The sequence below is a fragment of the Misgurnus anguillicaudatus genome, chromosome 24 (genome assembly GCF_027580225.2).
Source record: "Misgurnus anguillicaudatus chromosome 24, ASM2758022v2, whole genome shotgun sequence".
Lineage (NCBI taxonomy): Eukaryota > Metazoa > Chordata > Actinopteri > Cypriniformes > Cobitidae > Misgurnus > Misgurnus anguillicaudatus.
The window spans coordinates 8231914-8255952 of NC_073360.2; the positions used below are offsets into that span (position 1 = coordinate 8231914).

The following is a 24039-nucleotide window of genomic DNA, read 5'->3' on the forward strand; positions in this document are numbered from 1 at the left end:
GTAGATGCAATTGAAAATGTAATGTATTTATTTATTTATTTTTGTGAGAAAAAATAAATATTTCATTTATACTAGACTATTAATTATCAATGATAAACAAAGGAACTATGCACTGTATTGAAATTAAACATTTATTTAACAAATCTTCAAAACCTTTACACTGTGAAAATAAAAGTGTAAGAAGTTGGCTGAAGTGCAATATGTTAATGAATGAGTTAGCAGATAAATCATCATCACCTCCTCCTCAGGTGGATCAGCATCATCCTTCACACACCGTAAAAAAAACATTATTTAAATTGTTTTAATCTTTTGTACCTAAACTGATCGCAGTCAGTCAGTGTACGGTGCAGAGCCAAGCGAGAGTATACACGTAAACAAGGTATGGCAGCATGCGTCTTTAGTTAGAGAGAAAACCAGCTTGTATGTTTTGTATTACACGTCACATTAAGGGCAATAATTACATGAACAGGGCATATTTGTGTGAGAGCACATTACAATTCTGTTGTTATTTTCTTGGTTATCTTGTTAACATTATTATTATTATTAATGCATCATGAGATGCAGCTTTGTTTTTATTACTTGGGGCCTATAAACATAGGGCCTAGTTAAATGAGTTTATTAACAAGTTATGCATGATAGAAAAACTATAACAATGAGAGAAATCAATCAAACTGCAAAATGAATGATTTTAGTAATACAGCGAGGTCCCCTTCATATTGTGTGCTGTAGTGACACTGTTTTTTTGTACAGAACATGCTACAGTAGAATCAAAGGATTGTAACTTTATACAAAGTGACTTAGGCTATGTTTACATTAATGCGTTTATCTTTTAAAACGCGTTACTTTTGCTACGTTTACGCCTTTCATCTACACTACACCACCGTTTTCGACCTCATAAACGGATTCGTTCGCAAACGCTGCAGACCCTGTTTTAGTTTGAGAACTCAGACGTTGCTCTGAGTGTAAATGAAGACGGAGTCTTATGTAAATGAACAGCTGATGTTAACGTGACAGCGCATCATTTTCAAAGTAAAAATTATTTTATTCAGGTAAATGGAGGTTTGCAACGGAGGTTTTGCCAAAAGTAAACATCTACCAATTAGCTATTATAAACGCTATATCGGATTGTTTTCATGTATCCTTTTAGATCATGTCTGTTTTATATTTATGTTTGAGTATTGTTGAGTTTGAATATTGTTGTAATGTTGTTTATGTTTTGTTTAAATTTAGTTAGCTTATTACGAAAGATAGACTGTAATTTTAAATGCCTTATAGGGCTCTGTAAAGGCCAATATGTAGGGAGAATTGTAATGGGTCATTATTTTCGAGTTTAATTTAAGTTTTGTTTGCAACTTTAAAATGTATTTAGTTTCATATAATTTGTCTCTTAATTTTAATCAATGTTTTGTTGATACGTTTTGTGACTATAAATAATAAAATCAATAAAATCAATAAACTCAACGTCATTAATATTTAATGCTCGTTTAGCCGCTTGCGCTTTTAGCTATTTCTGTGTTGCTAGCGGAGGACGTGCACGGGCCTCGCACACTTTTAAAAATGAATGCAATAAGTATTTCTGTAGGCTAAAGCTATACTTCACCTCTTACTATGTTTGATTGAAGTTTGCATTTGCTGAAATTTATTTTTGCTTCAAGTTCGTTTAGTACTGTTCACTTGAATGCTTTCTTTTTAAATCATAAAGACCTTTCTGTTTAGTTATAAAATAAAAATGTACCTATTAATCATATTAATGTGTTGTAGGAGGGAGCTAGAACAGTATACGACTTTCCCAAACACATTTTTATAGGTTAAAAAATAGTGTCTGTTGTAGTTGCCAGCAATGGACCCAGCTATGAATTTTTGTCAATATCGCACACCCCTAGGCTAAATAAATGCACAAAGGTAAGCTATTATTAGAGTAATAAGTTATTTTACACTTTTGTGCGCATGCCCAGTTACGTGATTGGTCATGTTTCATGCGTGGTGTATAGTGTGGATGAAGATTCTTTTTAAAATGCCAGTATAAACGACGATCGTTTTCATTTTAAAATGCCGCTTTAAAATGCAAATCCTCTAATGTAAACAGGGCCTTACAGTGCATTACAATTTATACATTTTTGATCAGTATGTGTGTTTCCTGGGTTTGAACCTTTGACCTTTTGTCCTAATTCATGCCTGTCTTTCCGTCTGTTAGTGGTCATACTCTCTGGAGAAGCCCAGCACAGGAAGTTTATTTAGTTTGGCCTGGTCTACAGATGGTACTCAGCTGGCAGCAGCGTGTGGAAATGGGCATGTACTGTTTGCTCATATTATTGAACAGAGATGGGAGTGGAAGAACTTTGAAATCACACTGACAAAGAGACGCTCTATGCAGGTACACACACACACACACACACACACACACACACACACACGTTGGCATATGTGGTATATGGGGACATTTCTATAGATGCAATGCATTTTATACTGTAACCAAGACACTTCTTTGTTTGTCAAAAGCGCTTAATAACACATTTTTCTGTGGTGTCACAAACTAAGAACACATTTAATAACACTTTATGCAGACTTTATTATAAAATTTTATCAAGCAAATTATTATTTCTGCTAGAAGATGTAGTCCATTACATGGGGTAATAATCTAGGTACAGGCACAGCAGAAATATTTATTATTGTTCAGGGATAAAACGGGAGATTTAGAACACAATGTCAACAGTATGATGATGACAAGTTATTTATTCATAACAACGATTGATAATGATGTAAATACACACCTTTATTTCTGTTGATTTAGGTGAGAAACGTGTTGAATGATGCAGTAGATGTTCTGGAGTTCAGAGATCGGGTCATCAAGGCATCATTAGCTCATGGACATCTGGTGGTCGCCACATCTCTGCAGTGTTATGTGTACAGGTACTGATGCTCTGGTTTATTCACACACACTTGTCAGAGAGATTTACTATCTCTACAATACACACACACATGCATAGATTACACATGTGTTCACTTCTACTATAGTTTACATCACAGATGTTGCTCTTACGACTGTATGCTTGTGATGTTTCTAGAGAAGAGTATCTGATGAATGAATAAATCTAACTGAAGAGTTGTGATGTTGTTCTAGTGTGAAGAACTGGAATACTCCACTGATCTTTGAACTGAAGGAGGGCACGGTCAGCCTTATACAGCAGACAGAGAGGTGAGATTTACACCCTGGGTGGGTTGCACCAACAAGGATTAAATTAAGCAGAGTTTAGAGCTAATCTAGGGTTTGTTGATCCCAGTTTAATTTTAATTCGAGTTGTGTTGCACCACTTAAATTTAAACACAGATTAACAAATCTTAGATTAAACCTTTAAACTGTATTAAATCATTCATCTGCGATTTATTTTGTCCGCCATGTTGAATTTTCCGGTGTAATTAAACAGCAACAATGTTGACGTTGTCATTCAAAAAGGAAATAAACAGTTTATGCAAGCAAAGGTAATGTAATTGTTGTATTATAAATCACCTACATACACCGGTAGGCTTATCCAGGGTGCGATTTGTAAAAAAAACAGAGGGGGGGATGTTTTCATAGGCGTCGATTTCGGCAACGGTGGGTACCCACCATATTTCGTCATGAGTCATTTTGTACCCACCATTAGTTTTTAACTTTTTTGACTGTTTTCAGTGGTTATGAAGAGCAATATATGAGAAATTTGGTAATCATTGTCCGACCTAACAAAATCCATTATAATATTATTATTATTTTTTATATATTTCTAATTAAAATATTTCTAATATTTAGAAATGCGCTCCCCACTCACGAGCTCTGATCGGAACAAACCCGAACCTCACTGTCTGCTGAACTTGCGCAGAAACATAAAAATATAACCAGCTTTTCACAAACTCACTTTGTTAAGATGTTGATTTAAAGCAGATTTAGGCCTAATCCTTGTTGGTGCAACCCACCCCCTGTGTCCTATTCTACACATTCTATATCACCCCACATACACAGGGTTTGGTTCTAGGCATGGACAGGGATGGGTTAAGCCCACCCAAACGTCTGTCTTGCCCACCCAATCAGTATTTAGTCAAAGACATCATTCATATTTTATTTTACTAGAATTTATACATTGGTTAAAAGCAATTTGAGGCGGGCCAAGGTAAGGGTTTAAGGAAGGGCTTTAGACGGTCCTAACCAATCAACACCAGAAAATGTCAGTATTTATCTGTTTTTATTGGCTGAAAGCAACATCACTCACGACTCATAAGGTGGGCTTTGAATCTGACTGACATCACACAAGATTTAAAAGCAGAATAACTTGTGTGCAATATGTAGTTTTCAGCCTGTGGATTCCACAAAAAAACAAAATTTTTCACAGCTCTTGTTTCAGAAATAAATCCATCTCGCTCCACCATTTCCCAAAAATCACGTTACAGGAATTGACTTAAATTTAAATGCACCGTCCCAGTGATTTGAGTCCATTTAGCAGTCATTTAAAGCTCACGTAACACACGCTATTTCTGTATTTCTGATGTTAATCTGGAGTACCTATAGAGTAGTATTACATCCTTTTTATATCCAAAGAGTCTTTAGTTTAATCAGATTTATAAAAGAAAGATTAGCTTTACCGAATCTTTCCGATAACGTACGAACAAATGAAGAAGGAGGAGTTATACCGCGGGAGGAGCGAGTACGAGTCATGCAACACTATACAACACTGTTTTAACTTATGATTCTCTATTATGTTCGTGTCATTTATATAATATGCACGTGACTATTTCCAACATAAGACAGAAGTCTTACTTACCACGTGCAACTCGTCATGACCCGGTTGGGAAAATTTAGCGCATCAAACCCACAAGCAAAACTCTGCTGCTAACCCGGATAATAAACTATATCCATTGTTTTTATAAGGCTGACTTTCTTCTTCTTTCGTGCCATTGTTGAGTTTTGAAATTAAACAAAGCTGTGTCGGGTGATAAGATGTTTGCAAGTTCTAGCGTCTCCCGCTGATTGACGGGTGGGCGGGGTTTTCCGGGCCAAGTGCCCATATAAAGAAGTGATACGAATAAAAACCCCCTGAAACGTCAGCTGGACCTGTAATAAAAAAAAAAAACGTTCCGAAACTTGTACAAACCCTGGCGAAGTGCATTCGGCACAGAAATACTCTGTAACATGTCCAACTGCTTTTTTGACACTTTGCCTACGTTTAGCATGAGGAAACAACTCTATAACTGTGTTAATAAGTCAGAATGCTTGAAATACCATTGAACCACCCCTTTAATGTTGGACGGTCCGTTCGTGTCTCGGGGTCGGAAATTACTGAGGGCTTTGGGAGAAATGCAATCAAGATGAATAAAAATTCCCCCTAAATTGAAGACAATGGGGCAAACGTGGCCATTTACAATTAAACAAAAAAATATTATGACTGTCATGATCAAAATGAAATGTGAAAAACTTTTTTACATGTTATTTTTACAGAGTTACAGCTAATCACAGTTGTGCCTGTTGAGCAGATGAATGTAATTCAGCTCTCCCAATGAGATGGATTTGAATTTGTGCAGAGCCCCTAAGGGGACATGGAGCAAAAATTAAATAAAGTTTAGTTTTGCGTGCTCACGTTAAATTATCGCGTGCTCACATGAAACTATCGCGTGCTCACGTGAAACTATCGCTTTAGTTGTGATAGTTTCATGTGCGCGGGGGAAATTTTTACGTGAGCATGCGAAACTAAACTTCAAAAAAAAATTCTGCACATTAAGGTTTCGCGTGAGCACATGAAACCAAACTTTCGATTTTTTTTACTCCAATGTCACCTTAGGGGCTCTGTAAATTTGTCCATTGAGAGCAGGTTGAATCGTTTGAAGTTGGCTCATGTTGCTATTTGCTAATCACTGCAATCTTTTCCCGGACCCTACCCACCTGCTATGACCGGAAGTAAAGAGAGATTGTTTCGAGCAGGGAAGGAGAATTGCGCTTTTCATTTAAGATTATGAGGGCACATGAATAATGAAGCTCACAGAAATATTTTTTTTAAAATACCACAATATTCCTAAACAAATGACAGTTTTCCATTTCAATTTCATTGGACTATAACTGTTAAGTAAGAGTTTGGTTCCAAAACGTGATAAACGGCAGTTAAAAAAATAGTTACCACCAAATCAGTATTGTATTAAAGGCGCTCTAAGCGAATCTATGTGACGTCACTTTTGGTTGATGTTTGAACTGTTTTCAAACAAACGGAGCGCAGCTAACTCCTCCCCCTCCCTTACGTGCTTTCACGAAAGATTTACAGCAGGGAAAATAAGTATTTGACACATCAGCATTTTTATCAGTAAGGGGATTTCTAAGTGGGCTATTGACCCAACATTTCCACCAGATGTAGCCATCAAGCCAAATATTGAATTCATACAAAGAAATGAATGAGAGTATAGTTCCTAACCATATCTGCCTAGAAAATCGCAACTTTTAATTTTCTGTCTGTCTTAGTACACGAAGTAACTACAGAAGAGTCAAGTTTTAAATATAAAAATATCAAAACTCTTTGGTTATTTTTAGCGCGATGCTAATGGTCTAATCAGATTCAATGAATTTTTTTATGACGCTAACGCAACGATGACTAGCTAAAAATGTCTCTAAGGTGACGAAAACATGATGAGATGCTTTTGAGTTTTCGTTGACGAGACGAGATGGAACGAAAATGATTATAAGTCTGACGTTCACAAAGCATATCATTTCTGCCTATTTTGCGTGAAATCTGTCTGTTTTTAGCTAAAAAGTATCAGCAATGCTGCCACTTCCTATCCTTGTTTTGGGTCAACTCTTGATGCGTTCCAACCCGCTTACTTCCATACTATACTATATAGTAGGCAAAGAGTACGAGAAGTAGTGCTTTTTGCCTACTATATAGTATGGAAGTATGCGGTTTGGGACGCAGCGACAGTCTCACTCACCCCCACCACCCGGCTACCGCCATGCCGCGCACCAGATTTCAAACAACAACAACAACACACCTGCGGCTGTGGTGAGTTCGAAGGACCGTGGCGGTGACGCCAATAAACGGAAACGACGAGATGATTTATGGACATTTTTTCAGTATAATCCATCAAAAAGAAAAACGGAATGCATATTGGGAGACTATGGTAAATGTGGCCACAAACTAGATGGGAAGAATACCACCAACCTCAAGCGGCACCTGAAGGCTCCTCACGCTAATATTTTTTTTAAAGGTAACTAACAAGTCACGCTGTTAACATATCATATAGATTTAATTTTACTCGACATTCGGCTTGTGACACATTTCATGGTAAGCTTAATGTTTTACATGTATACTTGTCAAACCTAAGCCCATTTCCAATACTTTTTGTGGTGTATTTAAATAACAAGGCAAAGCACTTTTTAATCCTAATACTTTTTTTTACTAAAATTGACTTAAACTTGACTAAAACCTTTTTGTGTTTTCGTCGACTAAAACTTGACTAAAACTATCAAGTTTATAAGTGACTAAAAATGTGACTAAAACTAAAAAGCATTTTCGTCCATAAGACTAAAACTAAAAGGGCTGCCAAAAACAACACTGCTGGAAAATGAGCATATTTTCAAAAAAAGTGGAGTGTACCTTTAATCCTAGTGTCTCTTAAAACCTGCTTGCCTTTTAAAGACATATCAACTTAATGATCCAACTGATTGAAAACCATCAGCTGTTAGTTTATCTTGATAAAAGAAAGATGAGCCTTAATAGGAGGAGAATGTGGATGTCTTTACTGCTTTCATCTGAGATAATGAAGTCAGATCTGTGCAGTACTCTGAGGGCTGTAGTGTGTTTACTGGATGGTTTAAATCCGAGATATCAGTTTAGCTGTTTCAGGTTATCTTTGAGCTTGTTAGTGTTCAAGTTCATTGTGCTGAAGTGTTAAAAGTCTCCATTGTTTTGTTTTTTGTCAGATATTTTCTGTTGGTTGATGGAGCCGATGTTTATGTGTACTCATATGAGGGACGTTTGGTGTCATCTCCTAAGAGTCCAGGAATGAGAATGGACATCCTGAACTCTCTGTCAGTTTCTCTGAGTAATGACATCATCGCTATACGTGATACAGCTGATGAACGAGGTGTGGACACGCATCATACAGATTGTGTGTTTGTGAAAGTATTCATGTTGTAGTCAATCTCTCATCATTGTGTGTTTTCTGTCTTCTTTAGTCATTTTTCTGTTTGAAGTGCTAACAGGAAAACCCATCGGTGATGGCAAACCTTTCATTCACAAGGTAAATACATGCATATAGTTTATGTAAAAAAAATCATCCACATACAGTAAATTTTAGGGTACAGGTGTTATCAGTATGTGTGTTCCCCTATACAGCTGTATGAAATATAAACACATTATGTTTCTATAATAAGAGTCAAAGCCTCAAAGCCAGTCATTCATTCTGATTGGTCAAGATGGATGATTGACAGTGTTGTTACCACCCATGAGATATACACAGACACGTCAGCATAAACACACGGCACACAGTTATTTACAGCTGTCGACACTGTTTGTCTAAAACTAAATGCTTTACAGAGATGAAGATGTTTGTGTATACACTGTGTTACAAATTATTATGCACATCGCCATTTGTGTTTTTTTCCCCCTAATACAGTCAATAAATGTACACATTTTATTTTACCCTCAACAGCAGTTATATGACAGTGTAGATGTTATATTATTTAAATGAAATAGAAATTCTAAAAGATACTTTAATACTTAAATACTAAAATATGCTGTTTCAAATTATTATGCAGATGCACTTTAACAAAATTTAGTTGGTTATAATGATCCAAAAACAGATATCTGTCAAATGTGCTGCATGGACAGATCTTTTTCCAAAAAACAAAACAAACACAGTGTAAAACAAATAATGTATTTACAGTTCAAGTTACATAATAATATTTGATATGACTTTAACTCTCCCATTCACTGAACTTGTAAGTCAATTTTATTTAATGTAAAGATTCTAGTATTGCTTCCCAGAGTTGATGTTTTAATTTATAGTGCTGTCCACCTCACAGATCTTTCATATAATGATGCACCACAGGCTCATAAAAGGACTAAGATCAAAGGATGATGGTGGTCACAACTTGATTGCTTTCTTATTTTATGTCCATATGAATTAAAATAGTCAGTGATGCTTTTTGCAGCATGGGATGGTGTATTTTCCTAGCCTGGCTCCGCCCTCCTACGTGCTTCCGCTTAATTTTCATTTCGCTTCAGTACTACGTCTGGGATTGCTCTGTAGAGTTTCTTTTTCTCCTGCAAAAATCTGCAGGTCCAATCAGCGAACAAAGGAAGGTGGCTAAGAACGATGACGTTGAGGTCGTGCATCAGTTTGAGTTGTAGTTCAGTAATGGCAGCGGAGAAAGACGTGAGAAAAGCTATTCGGTCCGTTGTTGCAAAACTGCCGAATATACAGAAGTTAAAGCCGGAGCAAGAAACAGGTTTGCTAAGTTTTGTTCGTCTGATTATTCGTACTTGTTGTTTCCGGCCGGTTTCGGCGCATGATATACGTCACGACCACACGTTAGCGATTGGTTATGGCAGATCCTGAGGGACTCTGGGGAGATCCAATAGTTTTAAACTTAAACAGAGGACCCCCCCTTAACGGAAGTAATGCTTGGCAATGGAGCGTGGCCAGACTCTCTGTACAAATGAAATGAACGTACGAGAGTCTGGTTGGACCAGGCTAGTATTTTCCTGCATTAAAGTACATTTATTTCAGAAGACATGATTCCTTTTATACCCCATAGTGAAAAACATCTTTTTAGGAACCCTACATATCTTCTAGATGTCCTTTTGACCCCTCAGGGACCCTAAAGGCATCTAGCATCTTCCCAATATTCCAGCCCAAATCATTACTCTGGCATCACTCCCTATTATAGTCTTGTTTGAAAATAGTGGCTATTGACCAACAATCCAGAATGACAATTATCTATATTATTAGTGTATTATGGCATGTCAATGAATAAAACTGTTTAATCAAGTCTTCTTGTATTCTGAGCTCACAGCAAATGTTTAATTTTTGCACGTTTTGGTTTGGTGGAGGGTTAGGGGTTTTATGCACTGAAGGATTCCAGATACACCAGCAGGTTTAAATACATGTTTGATTCTTAATGGTGGCTTTTTTATTGCTACCCTTTCCTAATATTTTCCCTATAAAGCCTTTATATAGTCAAATCCTTCTGAATCACTCATAAATCTTATAATAGTTTAATGATTTTTGTTAATAATGAAATATGAATTGTTATAGAGACAGAGCGCAGTTATGCTACTTAACCATCTCCATTGACTTTGTATTGCGAGAGGCCGCCTCCTTGTCATTTCTGGCTTATAACAAAAAACAGAATAATGCCTAAAAGCTGCTGTGTGACAATGTGTACAGCTAACATGCCAAAAAACCCAGAAATAAGTTTTTATAAGCTGTCGAGTCGTAAAACTCAGCCTTTAAGGAGGAAAAAGTGGATCGCCGACTACGTTTCCTTCTAGTGGGCGCTGTTCTACTAATAGTAGTATTACGAAAAGTTGCCTGTTTTCCACTTTTGTGTCTATAAACGCTTGTTTTTTGGGGTTGACAGCTTATAAAAACTTATTTCTGGGTTTTTTGGCTTGTTAGCTGTAAACCCTGTCACACAGCAGCTTTTTGCATTATTCTGTTTTTTTGTTATAAGCCAGAAATGACAAGGAGGCGGCCTCTCGCAATACAAAGTCAATGGAGACGTATGGATTGTTTTCCCCCCGGTGGGCGTGGTTATTCAGGTTATGATGTGTTGCGCTCTGTCTCTATAGGAAATAAATAGCTTTTTTTTAAGATTATGCACAATTTTGTGTCTTTTTCATACCTATATTGTATGAGAACTACAATTTGCTTAATAATGTGGAACAACTTTTTCAAGTAGGTTTCCGTTTCACTAAGATTTCTCTGCAAACTAATAAAGAAACCTGTCTGAGATTGATACCTGTTATCTAAAAACATATGGGAAATAAAACAAAAAGCAATTTCTTTAAAACCTGAATGTTGTTTTACTGAAATCTTACTGATATGTGACATGCATAATAATTTGTAACACAGTGTATTATCATTATTATCTGTCATATAAAGGGCATTTTCATATATTACGTCGATTCAAAATCGATTTTTAAAAAATGAAATCCTGATCCGTTTTGATCAAGGAATGTGGCTGTTCTGACTTTTTTCAGCATACATTTTTCATCTTGCATCAAAATTGTATTGTATTTAACATAATTGTATGCATTTGAAAATTAGAGATGGGTTCTGTTTTAATGTACCCAAGTGTACCTAAAATAAGAACATTTAATATGCAGGTTTGTGGCTTTTCTTTTTATTAATTACCCACTTGTAAACTTATGTTCACTGTTCTTTTTTATAAATATAGTATTTGTATTAAATCTATATTCATTTATTTGAATCGAGAATCGAATATAAAAATTGCTCCAAGAATCGGAAACGATTAGATGGCTCGTGAATCGAAATCGAATCGATCTGGAACATCTGAATTGATACCCAGCCTTATTCATATATAAGTGTTAAGAACAGGGTTCCCACGGGTCATGGAATTTCTGGAATATTAATGGAATTTTTTTCCAGACATTAAAGGCGGAGTCCACGATGTTTGAAAGCCAATGTTGATATTTAAAATCACCTAAACAAACACGCCCCTACCCCAATAGAATCTGGACGTTCTGTTGATAGACCCGCCCCACACATACGCAACCCGGCAAGGATGTCGGTTAGTAGACACGCTCCTTACTGCTGATTGGCTATAAGTGTGTTTTGGTAGTCGGCCCATCTCTTTTTCCAAAGCGTTTTTCAAACATCGTGGACTCCGCCTTTAAAAGTCAGGGATTTTTGTTTGTTGGTTTAAATTTTAGTTTCCATTTATCAAATGTAATCCGCTTGTTAACTTGTGAGTTAGTGAATTTGAGTGGGAACCCTGCGAGAAACAAAGCAAATCTTGACATCTAAGGGATGATGTCTGTTTCAGACAGAGGTGATGTCTATCGGTCTAGATCAGTGTGGATCATCTAATGACAGACGGATCGCATTGATCGATAAGAACCGTGATCTTTACCTGAGTTCAGTGAGGATGTTTGGCCGAGCTCATAGCGTTTATAAGATTGGTAAGAATGAAACTCTGGATGAAACACTGATAAATGTGTGTTATGAATATTGAAGCGGTCTCGTGTTTGTCAGGTACGATGGTGGACAGCATGGCCTGGAACGATTCATCAAACATACTGTGTGCGATCCAGGATAATCATTTAACATTGTGGTATTATCCTAATGTTGTGTTTGTGGACAAAGATCTGCTGCCCAAAACCATCTTTACTACAGAGAACAGGTACTGCACTTCTACCCATCAGAAACCATGATGATTATATAATACTGCTGAAATAAAGTCAGAGTTTGCTTTTAGTTTATTAATATATAGATATGATCCTCATACAGTAAAATGCCATCATGTTGAGAGTCCAAAGTCAGATACTTGAAACGCAAAATAAATCTCTGTGACTCTGATATATTAACATCACCATTTATTAAATACTGACATTGATTCATCACTAAAACTTTATACTCTCTTTACTTGCAGAAGAAATTACATGCAAACTTTCTGAATAAATAGAAGATTTCTTCTTTTTTAATATACTGTGTTTCTTTCTGCTAGTAGTAAACTTCAGATTGTGCTCAGGATGTTTTTAGTTTGTGTCACGTGTAGAGCATTGATTGTGATTTATATTTATATATTTGTGCAGCGAGTTCAGTCGACCGCCTCAGATCCTGAGTTATGTGGGTACTCAGGTGACCGTGAGACGGGTGGATGGATCTCTGGTGTGCAGTGGGGTGTCACCGTACCCAACATTACTGCATGAGTACACCGGCAGTGCCCGCTGGGACGACGCCCTTCGCCTATGTCGCTTCGCTAAGGTCAGTCAGTGTGTGAATGTCAATACTGTTTGTGTATGAAAATGATACAGAGGAAACTGACACACATCTGTCATTGATTTTATTTTCATCACAGTGGTCCCTCTCGCTTTCTCACTTTCACTCTCTCTCTCTCTCTCTCTCATTATCTACTGCTGGTTTTTGTGTTAATGTTATAATGTTGTTAATTCAGTAGAGGGCAGTACTGTGTTGTAGTCTGGAGGATGTAAATCAACTCTCAGTACATTATAGCACAAATGAAACCTTTCAGATGTACAGCCAGTCTGTGTGCTTGTGATCACAACGTTTTACATCACTCCAAAAAACTTGTGAATATTATTCAGACTTTATTTACATTTATTTACAGTTTGAATATTTAATCTTCCATATTAGGCTTGGATTGGCTAATGGGGAGCACTGGAAGAATTCTTGGGGGGCCAGTCTGTTTTTTAGCCCCGGTATTGTAATGCCACCGGGTTGAAGGTTGCTGTCCCAAGGCTGCCTGTACTCACAGCAGCCCCACTTGCATAATTTGCGGATGGGAGATGTCCCCACCACTTTATGCCAAAGTTGATTGTGTCCCGACCAATGTAAAAAAAAATGAGTTTAAAGCCAATAGTTAGCGGAGCCTGCCATCACCATCTTGGCTGTGACGATTGTACTGACCACCGTACCACCGTGGTGGTGGAGTGCGACTCGCGGTGGGGAAGTTCGCCCTGCAGTGGTGTGCACGTCACAAATTATGAAAAATATAAACTACAATCTCGCCTAGTGAGATGTCTTCAAGTTCATGTTAACGCAAACAGCCATCAGACGCAGAGTTAATGAGCTACTTGCAAGGGAAGGCAACTGATATCAGTGGTGACCCGCTGGCTTGGGGGCGGAACAATAAGGCAAGAAATTGGCGGTTCCTCAATCCGAAGACCGTAGCCTCCCGAGGTCGCATTTGCAAGCTGCATACGTCATCAAGACTGTCTTATTTCATAACATTAATCACATTAATTATAAAGTGGACTATTATTTTTTGTTAGTCGTACATTGTTGTAATATGTTTATTAAAACCACACGGAAAACGTGGCCGCGTCGCTTTCCTACTCTTCAAAGCGCGTGGGCGTTTCAGAGCGTCTTTCGTTGCTAAGTAACCTATAACCATTGCTTGACGGTGTTACGAGCACCCACTGGCGAAGAAAGAATTTGGCGCCTATGGACACGCACGTTTGTTAAGAACTATATATCTGATGATCGTTTACATTTTTATATTTCAAAATATATGTATGCATTATATGTAAGACCTATATGCATCAATGTCCACGTGCACACACACATCTATAACCACCACACCACCGCAGTGAATTTGTGCATTAACATCACGGTGGTAAAAAACTGCCACCGTCACAGCCCTAGCAGTGTGTCACCGCACATCACTCACGGATAACCGAAAATGGACAAAAGGTTGGATGTGGGTAAAGGTAAGGTGGTTGGTTGCTGCTCTGCTCGCTTCCTGTAATCACGTCACTACTACAGCAAGGTCCTGATTGGTTAACGCCAAAGTTCAGATTTTTCAACTCGCGTGTTTGCCACGACAACGCTCAATTCGCGCGGAACGTGCCATCCGCCTAATCATGTCTTTGACGTAACATGATAATCACTTGCGCTTGCCGCGTCTGATGTAAACGCAGCATAACAAAAATGATGTTTTCTTAAGTAAAACTACAATTTTAAAGTCCATTATATTTGTTTGTTTTTTTGGCCTACCTTACGTTATTTGGCAATATACATGATCTCAGTAATTACAAAAATTAAGATAAGGAATTAATCTTTTTCTATCTGTTTTCCATGCATACTTTATAAATCTTGCTTGTGTATTGAACATCACGGGTTTCCAATCCTTTTTTTATAGACATATAGAGGAAAACACAAACACATTTATTTCCTTTCAGTAGTTTTTGAATAAGTTTAATTGAATAATATTAAAATGCCTTATGGTATACCTGCACGGTTATGGCAAAACATCTTTTTTGTTTAGGCTACTCTATTTGCACTGCATTGGAAATTATATGTTTGAAAAATACTGGAGTGAACAGTGCACTATTACATACTGATATTTAACTCTTTCGATGAGTTATCTTGTCAATTAAGAGAAAACACTTCCCTGCCAATGACAAGTTTTACAGCAATCTATATTTCTGCTATTTTCCACTAGGTGTCGCTCATACACAAATTATACAACACTGAAGCATGATTCAAAAACAAAAAACTCTGTGTATGTTTTGATGATCGCTCTGAATTTAATCTCTAACAAAAGTCCTTTACAAAAATGCAATTATCTCAGTTTTTTGGTCAAAATTTGGTAGTTTTGAAGAAACGTATTTGAAAGGTGATATAAAGAGAAGAAATAAAGATAGGATGAAACGTTGAAAGCAGAGTTCTTTCATTTGATATGTTGTATGTTTTCATATTTTAAAAAAAAAAATTGTAAGGCATTAAACTTTTGTGAAAATCATAAAAATGCTAACACTGGCTGGCAACTTTTAAAAAAATGCTGGCCGGAAAAGAGTTTATAAAATATTAATTTAATATAGTCGGGTGAAATAATATAACTCCAGAGCTGAAAATAAGTCCCACTCCGGCCCTGTTTCATATGAGTTGATCTGCATGCATTATTGTTATGAGGCTTTTGATCAGTTTAAGAGTTCACACGAGTCGTTTTATGAGTATTATGAAGAATAAACAGAGACTAGACAGAGAGCTGAAGCTTTGAATACAATACAGAAATTTCATCATTAATTGTTAATGAATAAATGACGATTAAAGTTTAGCTTTCATTCACAAGATTAGAACAAACTCAGGGTTCCCACGGGTCCTTGAAATCCTTAAAAGTTTTTGAATCTGGGGAAAAAGATTCCCTGTGTAGTGTAGGATAATATCATAAAACTTTTTAAGCACACGTGCTAAACTGTTTGCTTTAAATGCTTATATCTTCTGTATGTGAATGTTGATTCATACCAAAATGCTTTTTGCATAGTTGTGTTTGATACATGAAAACGTCTCGGGTTACGTATGTAACTGTTGTTCCCTGAGAAGGCAACGAGACGCTGCGTCTCCCTTGTCATACTTCCTGCGTCCCTGTAACGCCATCTTTGGCAATATTTCAGATAGCGATATGCTTCCTGGCTTCTGTGTCACCCTGTCTTTGTCGTTAAGACTCACCATTGGTTGAATTTCATATAAACATTCAGAAGCACTTACCAATGGAGGCGTCCCCAAAGTGTCACAGCAGTGACGCAGCGTGAGTTCCCTCGAAAGGGAACTGTAACAATGTATCTTAAATGGTAACACGTTGCTCTCACTTGAAATGTGTCCCCACATTTAGTTCTTGAATTTAAAGGGATTTGACCTGGAAAGTCCTTGAAAGGTCCTTGAATTTAAAGTTAACTAATGTGTGGAAACCCTGCCAACTGAATTTAAGGCAGATTTTTATATAATAGATAACAATGAACACAACAGATAAACACAATAGGTTGAATGTGAGCATGAGTGAATGATGTGATTGTTTTGAACAGGATCAAAGGCTCTGGTCGTGTTTGGCAGGAATGGCAGTGGCCAGTCGAGAGCTCAACACAGCAGAAGTGTCTTACGCTGCTATTGGAGAGGTATATAGACTGAATATACTACAGTACAAAAAAACTCTATAAAGTACACAGTCATGTTGTATTTGTTTGTGTGTTGCAGGTTGATAAGGTGCAGTATATAAACTTTATAAAGGATCTGCCGTCTAAAGACTCGTGTCTGGCTCATATGATGCTCTTCAGTGGTCACGTACAGGAGGCGGAGTCTACTCTCCTGCAGGCCAACCTTATATATCATGCCATTCAGATTCACATTAACCTGTATAACTGGGACAGGTGCGTGGTGTTCCTGAGGTTGTCAGCTCAGTGTCTGTTTTTTTTCTGTTAACAGAGGTCTTCTCATTACAGAGCTCTGGAGCTGGCTGTTAAACACAAGACACATGTGGACACTGTACTCGCACACAGACATAAGTTCCTGCAAGACTTCGGCAAACAAGAAACCAACAAACGATTCCTGCAGTACAGCGAGGGAGTGAGTAATGTTTATCACAGTCATTGGTGTCATTCACATCTGTCCAGTATATGAGTGAGGATCTGAGTTACACAGAAGCTCAAGTGCTGTTTGTGTGACTCACTTGAGTTGAAACATCATATTGATTGATAATAGGGTTGTGTCCTCCTCATTTGCTATTATATGTAACTAATGATAATTGCAGTTACAGTCAGCCAATGTAGGGTAATCCACATGTGAGATGTGTCATAAGCCCTTTTCACACAGACATTCCGAAAAATACACGGAAAATGCATCCTGGATTTTTCCGGGAACATTAGATTTATTTGTTCATTCACAATTTGCCAGCATCTGCAAGGTCCCGGAAAGACACGTGACCTGTTTAAAGTCCTGCCCTATCTTCTACGCAGCATCTGAAGTTTGCATATTATTTATTATTTCTAATTCTAAGCTTAAATGAGCACGTGACGCGATATTCTTTTATGTTGCTGAATGATCTCCGTTTCTGCGCGGTAAGTGACGATCAAACTTACCTGATATCTGCTTCAGTCCAGTTGCTGACATTTCTCGTCGTGAATGTTGATCTCCATGTAACGTTAAATCCCTTATTTTAAAAAGTTGAACAAACTTCATGCCATGACACGCGCGTCCTCACTACATGACGTGTGTCATTGTTTATGCATCATTTATCATTTTCTGATAACTGCTTCGATCTAGTTTGCGACATTTCTCGTGGTGAATGTTGATCTGCATGTAAATCACTCGTTTTAAAGAGCTGAACCATACATTTTCTTGTGATGACGCGCACATCCTCACTACAACACGCCCATTACGGCATTGTTTCGGCTTCTTTTTCACACAGAGGGTTTTCCATGTTTCTAACTATGTCCTATTTCCGGCAACGATCCCAGAAGATTTACGGGACGTGTTTGCGTTCTCACAGCAGCTTGTATAGCAATTTTACGGGTATTTTTTGGGACCAAATGTCTGTGTGAATGGGGTTTATCATTACACCATTTTATTCTGTTTCATGTAGTACAGAGAATAACAAAGTCCAAAGTACAAAAGTAAAGTAAAAAAATAAATTTAGTATTTAAATAGTTATGGAATTTAACTTTTACCTCTGCCAAAACAATAACAACAAAAAAGAGACTAAATATGCATAAAAGAAACAAGTTATCGGTTCATTAGACCAAATACTGCTAGTTTGATCAACCCAAAACAAATAAAATCTAATTTTTGACCATCGAAAACAGATACATCAGAGCCAGCAGGAAATTATAAGCGACAGAGATCAGGCTGTGGTCAGCGGGGTGAGCGAACACTGACGCTGGACGCGTCTGGATTTCACGTCCGAATCTTTCTAAGCAAATAGGCGCTATCGACTTACTAATCGACTGCAGATTGTAATATTATACATATATTTTCCCTTGAACTAATCTTAAAACAACACTTTGTGACAAGAAATGGCAATATTAAGAAACTGCTATTTCGTCTATTGAGTTATTAGGACATTCAAATCAAAACAAACAGCCAAAAGGTTACCTGTCATACTGAGCTTTAAGTCAGTGGCGTTCCTGACCTAAAAAAAGACTTAGGGGCCAGTCACACCAAAAGTGTTTATGGCAGTTGCAGGCGCCTTTTTTGAATGATATTCTATGGGCAGGGCGCGTTTGCGTGCTGTTTATGCGCGCCGAGCGCCTTGCGGTTTTTGCCGCCTGCCGGGCACGCGTTTTTGAAGGAGCGCTGAGAGCGGAGAAGCGCCCGACGTCATTTGCGTCTTTCCATTGTCCAATCGAATGAGGGGAGAGGCGGGCCTTACGTTGTGTTGAGTGAAGTTTACAGTTGCTTTGAAGAACCGGACTCCACTCGCTCACTCTCTCCTGCGTGTTTGTGCACCTCTCACCCTCAAACAAGGTCAGACCAAGCGCCCTCTTTTTAAAGTTTCTGCTAATATGACAGTTAACAGCAAAAGAGCCCTCACGCTTCAATATTTGAATGACAAGACAGCTGACTCGGTGGTTGCTTAGCAATATGAAAAGCCGCGTCGCACTGCTTTTTTTTTTTAAAGGCAGTGCGTCGCGCCTTGCGTTTGCAAGCGTTTCAAGCGCTTTTGGTGTGACTGGCCCCTTAGAAAGTAGTTCCTCAACAAACAGGCTTTTAAAATCACTCCATTGTTGTTTTCTAATTTTCTTTCTTAAACTTGTGCTGTTAAACTGTTGTATAAAAGCAATATCGCTCTCGGAGTCATGTGATATACAGTAGCTGCCTCGTGCCTCTGGCCTAATCACAGCCGTGATGATATAGACAATTTCATCGGACGAATGTGCATTTAGAAAGAAAAAGAATACTATGGAAATGAATGGGGCTCACGAATGGTTTGGTTACGAACGTTCCTCAAAATATCTTCCCTTTGTGTTTGTCGCAGAGCAACGGATCAAACCTAATCCGACAAATTAAATTTAAGAGACAAAAGCGTGCAGCCCCATTCAAATACACATTTCTGCAGTTTCAACTTATCTCTGATGACGTCACGAAGAAGAATCCGCTTTAGCTTCTCTTTGATGATGTCATGATTCTTTGTCGCCATGGCTGCTCCTTTTAAGAGAAAAACGTAAACAAAGACAAATGTCCAATACATTTGCCTGCATTTTTGAAGGACAAAAGCTGGGTATTTATTTGTTTGTTTATTTATTTACACCCCTCCAAGTGAACACAAGCATCCGCTAATGGTTTATTTAACGAATTTAGCATGCTTGCAGTTCGACACACCTGATGTGGACTTCATGTCTTGAATTACACGACACAACACTGTTTAACAACATTTAAGTACCCACAAGTAATGTAAACGGCCATATTTTTGCTTGGATTACACTACACAACTCTGTTGTGAATTAAACGGTTTACAAACATTTGAGTTCCCAGAATTAATGTGGCTGGTTTTATTTTGTCTGGATTACGCGACCAAAACTTTGTTGTGAAATGCATCATTTAACAACGTTTAAAGGGATAATTCACCTAAAAATGAAAATTCTGTCATCATTTACTCACTCTCATGTTGTTACAAACCTGTATGAATCTCTTTGTTCTGATGAACACAATGGAAGAAATTTTGAGGAATGTTTGTCACCAATCCGTTCATGAGCCCGATTCACTTCCACTTGAAGTGTGTGAGCTTCATTACAGAGTGACCTTCAGCTCGTAGCAGAATAAAGATGACAAACTGAATAGATTTATTATTGAGTAATAATGATTAGAAAATATATTCTTGTGTACCTCACAATCAGTCAAACACACATGACAAAGTTCCATTAATATTAATAAATATTACAAAATTAGTTAATTTGTTTATTAGTGAGGACTGATATAACAAATACCTAAAAAGTGTAAAAATTTACATAATGAATTAAATGATCAGATGATCCTGATGTTTGTTAAGAAACAGACATGATTTGACTGGGAATGGTCAGATTGAAGATAATCGTATTCGTCATTGTGTTCAGGTGGAGGTGGACTGGGAGAAGATCCAGGCTAAGATTGAAATGGAGTTTGCTAAGGAACGAGAACAAGCGGCAAACTCCTCTGTCAGAAGCAGTTTGTCCATCCGACGCTGATCTGACTGATCTGAGGACAGGCAAACCTCCTCCAAACTAAAAGCTGCACACTGTTGTAAAGCAATCACTTATTGGTCAGCACCTGATAATATACAGTTGTCATTTATAGACCACAAGAGGTTTTTTATTGACACCTTCAATATTTTGTGATAAATCATTGTATAATAGCTAGAATAATTAGAATGACTTTTTTTCTAATGTAAATCAGATGTGTATGTGCTTATTAAATGCAGATTTTAAAGTATTTTTTCTAATGCAGCACTAAGTCCTTTTAAATCTTTTCTGATGTACTGCAGCTGATTCTTGCTGTATTTACTACACTGATTACTGGATGAGATGGAAATGAGGGTGTAATGTTATTAATCGAAAAGTTTATCCACAAATGAAAATACTCCTTTATTTACACACCCAAAACGGCACATTTTTGCTTACAGTGGCAATTTTAACATGCTATAATAAATTATCTGTGGGGTATTTTCGGCTAGAACTTTACATATGTACCCTGGGAAAACTAAAGATTTATTTTACATCTTATACATGTCTTGTGAAATGTCGCCTTTATGGTAAACAAGTTAATCAAAGACCGTTTTTTAAAAAATTGCATCATGTTTACTCTACCTTTATTTATTCAAGTTCTTGGGTCTACATGAATGATTTATCCATTATTTAGGATCCTTTCATGGGAATTAATATTGATAATAAAAATGCATTATTTCATTCAATTTTAATCGAGATGAGAAAAGGTCTTATCTTAACAATCTTTGCTATTCTGTTTTGTTTGTAATAAAAGAATTTCTATGGAGTTTATAGTTTTAGGATGTAACTTTACTTCATCATTCTATTGTCCTTTAATAAAATGAGCTAAAAGGTATAAAAAGAATCCTAAAGGATTTAATTAGCTTGAGATGCGACAGAATAAATAATTGTATCGTAGGCATAAATATGTAATTCTGCAGATTTTTATTCTTTGGCTCAAATCTTTCATAAAAATTGAAAAGAGAAGTGGTGCCAATATAGATCCTTGCGGGACACCCTTCTTAAAGGATGAATTTTAATTATCAAAGAAACACACCAGGTTCTGTCCAAGAATTTTTAGACCAGCTCAAGGCCAGATTACCCAAACCTATACTTTTACTGTAAGTCTCTGTAACAGTTAGACACGATCAATTAAGTCAAAATTGACAAATAAGGCCTCTCAATGCTGCTTCTTATGAAGAGCTGTAATTATCTCATTAGTGATTAGCGTAGCAGACGTTATCATACTATGGCCTGTTCTAAATCCAGATTAAAATTCATTTAAAATATTACGTCCAGATAAATATTCTTTGAATTAATAATTTACCAAAGACTTAATTACTTCTGCTAACACTGGTAATCTAGAAATAGGGCAGGAATTCAGAACTCCTTCATTTAATAACATAACCATAGCTGATTTCCAAGACAATGGAATTATTGTGACAGCTTCAAGGATAAAGGTGTGACATCAGTTTAAAACAGGATAGTTTTTATAACATGTTTTAGAAGCTTGTGTCCGATTTTGTCTCTGTTAATTCACCACTGGGAACATTATAACACCCACAGTCTGGTCTTCTGTTACCAACACCAACCTTTATTATTAAACAGTATACATAGATTATATAATAATAACAACTTATAAATATAGCTGCAAACAGCAATACCGGGGTCAAGCCAAAAAGGGCACAGAAGATAGTAAAGTTGAGTTTGGATGAGCAGTTTACAGAACCCTTATGATTTCAGACGAATAAAAGCAAATGTTATTAACAAAAATAATCAAATCTATGTTCTTGTCCACTGCAATCGTCCCACTCTTATTGAGAATCATGGAACACTAGATCTCTGAAGAAAAACAAAGTGGTGCTTTCTGTGGCAAATCTTGGGGTACAAAATGTTAAGGTTCCCTCAAGGTTAATGAATCACTACTATGTTCTGATGCAGGGATATAGCTCTTGCAAAACGGTTGTTATAATAACATAATACAGTAACTTCATATTATTAAAGTGTGCCGCATCTGAAAGGTTTATAGAGTGAGTTGTTTATTGTTATTTACATATTTTTTGGTGCTAAAAATGTTTCCTTATTTACAAACTAAACAGTGCAAAAACACTTCATATGATGTTGAATGCATGTCTTCTTATAAACCAGTGTTCCATGTCACAATATAATTTATCATTTTATGACGAGAGAAAAAACTCAAGACATACAAACCTGTCAGCATTGAAACCTTTTCTGACACGTCAATAAAAAACACTCTCCTTCACCATTTTTCATTGGGAATGATTGGATGCTGTAAACCTCATATTTAACTCGCAATCCGATCAGCAATACAATATAAGAAGAATAATTTTCACTTTAAGTGGCTGGAGCTCAGATTCTGCAGAAATAATAAAGCACTATCAATCAGCACTAATATAAGCTTTAATTCCAGATCAATATTAACAACAATTTTATGTTGGTACGCATTCAACAGAACTGTCCAGTAGTTGTTATTAAACAATAAGGAAAAAGGTAATTGTTTAAAAGTGCTAGTGAATAATTTAACACATTAGCTGCTCCACAAACAAAAATCAGCGCGCACGTGTGTGTATGTGTTCCAGAGAGGTTCAGGCTCTTTTAGATGTGTTGGAGATTTCTCATCTGTCCTCCGGTGCTTCTGTATTTGTGTCCATATAATTTCCATTTACCTCCATCATGATCTCCTCATATGTGGGCAGATCTTTCACCTCCTCATATGTGGGGAGCTGCAGTACCGGGGAGCTGAATTCTCCCGTGAGAGAGTCCTGGGATTCATGTCCGTGCAGGAGTGATGGCTCCTCTGGATTTTGGCGACGGGGACGCGGACACACGACCCGCTGAATGAAGTAACCCACCAAGAAGAGAAGCAGCAGAATCAGGAGACCCGAAAGCTTCCGGACGATCCAGTCCAGGTTGCCCAGGAAAGTGTGCTGAGGGAGTTTGCAGCAGTGGACCGTTGTGTTATTCTCCTGAGTGCAGCATCGCTGATCTTCATCGCATTGTAACTCTTCACAGCTCCGCACAGCTTCACAGGATAAACTCACAAACCCAGACAAAACACTCAACCATGTCCACATACTCATGCTTTAAGTTTTGATGATCCAATAAAGAAATTATGCCGTGCTGTCCAGTCCAGAGAATCGTCAAGGTTTCTGTTTATGTAAAATATTTATTTTCTACTCATTTTTAAAGAAATAGCGATTATCCCGGACGAGCCCCCATCGGCTGCATGGAGCGGTGAGTTCTGGCGCTGTGTCTCGCATCACTTATTGGAAATGAGAATTACAGATCAATGTAATAAAATCACAGCCTTCCTGTCGTGAGATAATGACATTTTCTTTCTATCACTTTG

The 24039-nt window shown here is 37.3% G+C and overlaps 1 protein-coding gene across 2 annotated transcripts in view; it reads left to right on the top strand.

Annotated features, from left to right (window-relative positions):
- Nucleotides 1-21454, top strand: part of ift80 (intraflagellar transport 80 homolog (Chlamydomonas)) — a 36551-nt gene extending 15097 nt beyond the window's left edge. For both annotated transcript variants that reach the window (XM_055195763.2, XM_055195762.2), the window contains exons 9-20: nucleotides 2195-2374; nucleotides 2792-2910; nucleotides 3122-3196; nucleotides 7931-8094; nucleotides 8186-8250; nucleotides 12023-12158; nucleotides 12232-12379; nucleotides 12792-12963; nucleotides 16524-16613; nucleotides 16693-16865; nucleotides 16938-17061; nucleotides 20544-21454. In XM_055195763.2, coding sequence (XP_055051738.2) covers nucleotides 2195-2374; nucleotides 2792-2910; nucleotides 3122-3196; nucleotides 7931-8094; nucleotides 8186-8250; nucleotides 12023-12158; nucleotides 12232-12379; nucleotides 12792-12963; nucleotides 16524-16613; nucleotides 16693-16865; nucleotides 16938-17061; nucleotides 20544-20654 — 1557 coding nt within the window. In that variant the 3' untranslated portion in view covers nucleotides 20655-21454. The remainder of the gene's footprint in view (nucleotides 1-2194; nucleotides 2375-2791; nucleotides 2911-3121; nucleotides 3197-7930; nucleotides 8095-8185; nucleotides 8251-12022; nucleotides 12159-12231; nucleotides 12380-12791; nucleotides 12964-16523; nucleotides 16614-16692; nucleotides 16866-16937; nucleotides 17062-20543) is intronic.
- The last annotated feature ends 2585 nt before the right edge of the window (nucleotides 21455-24039 follow it).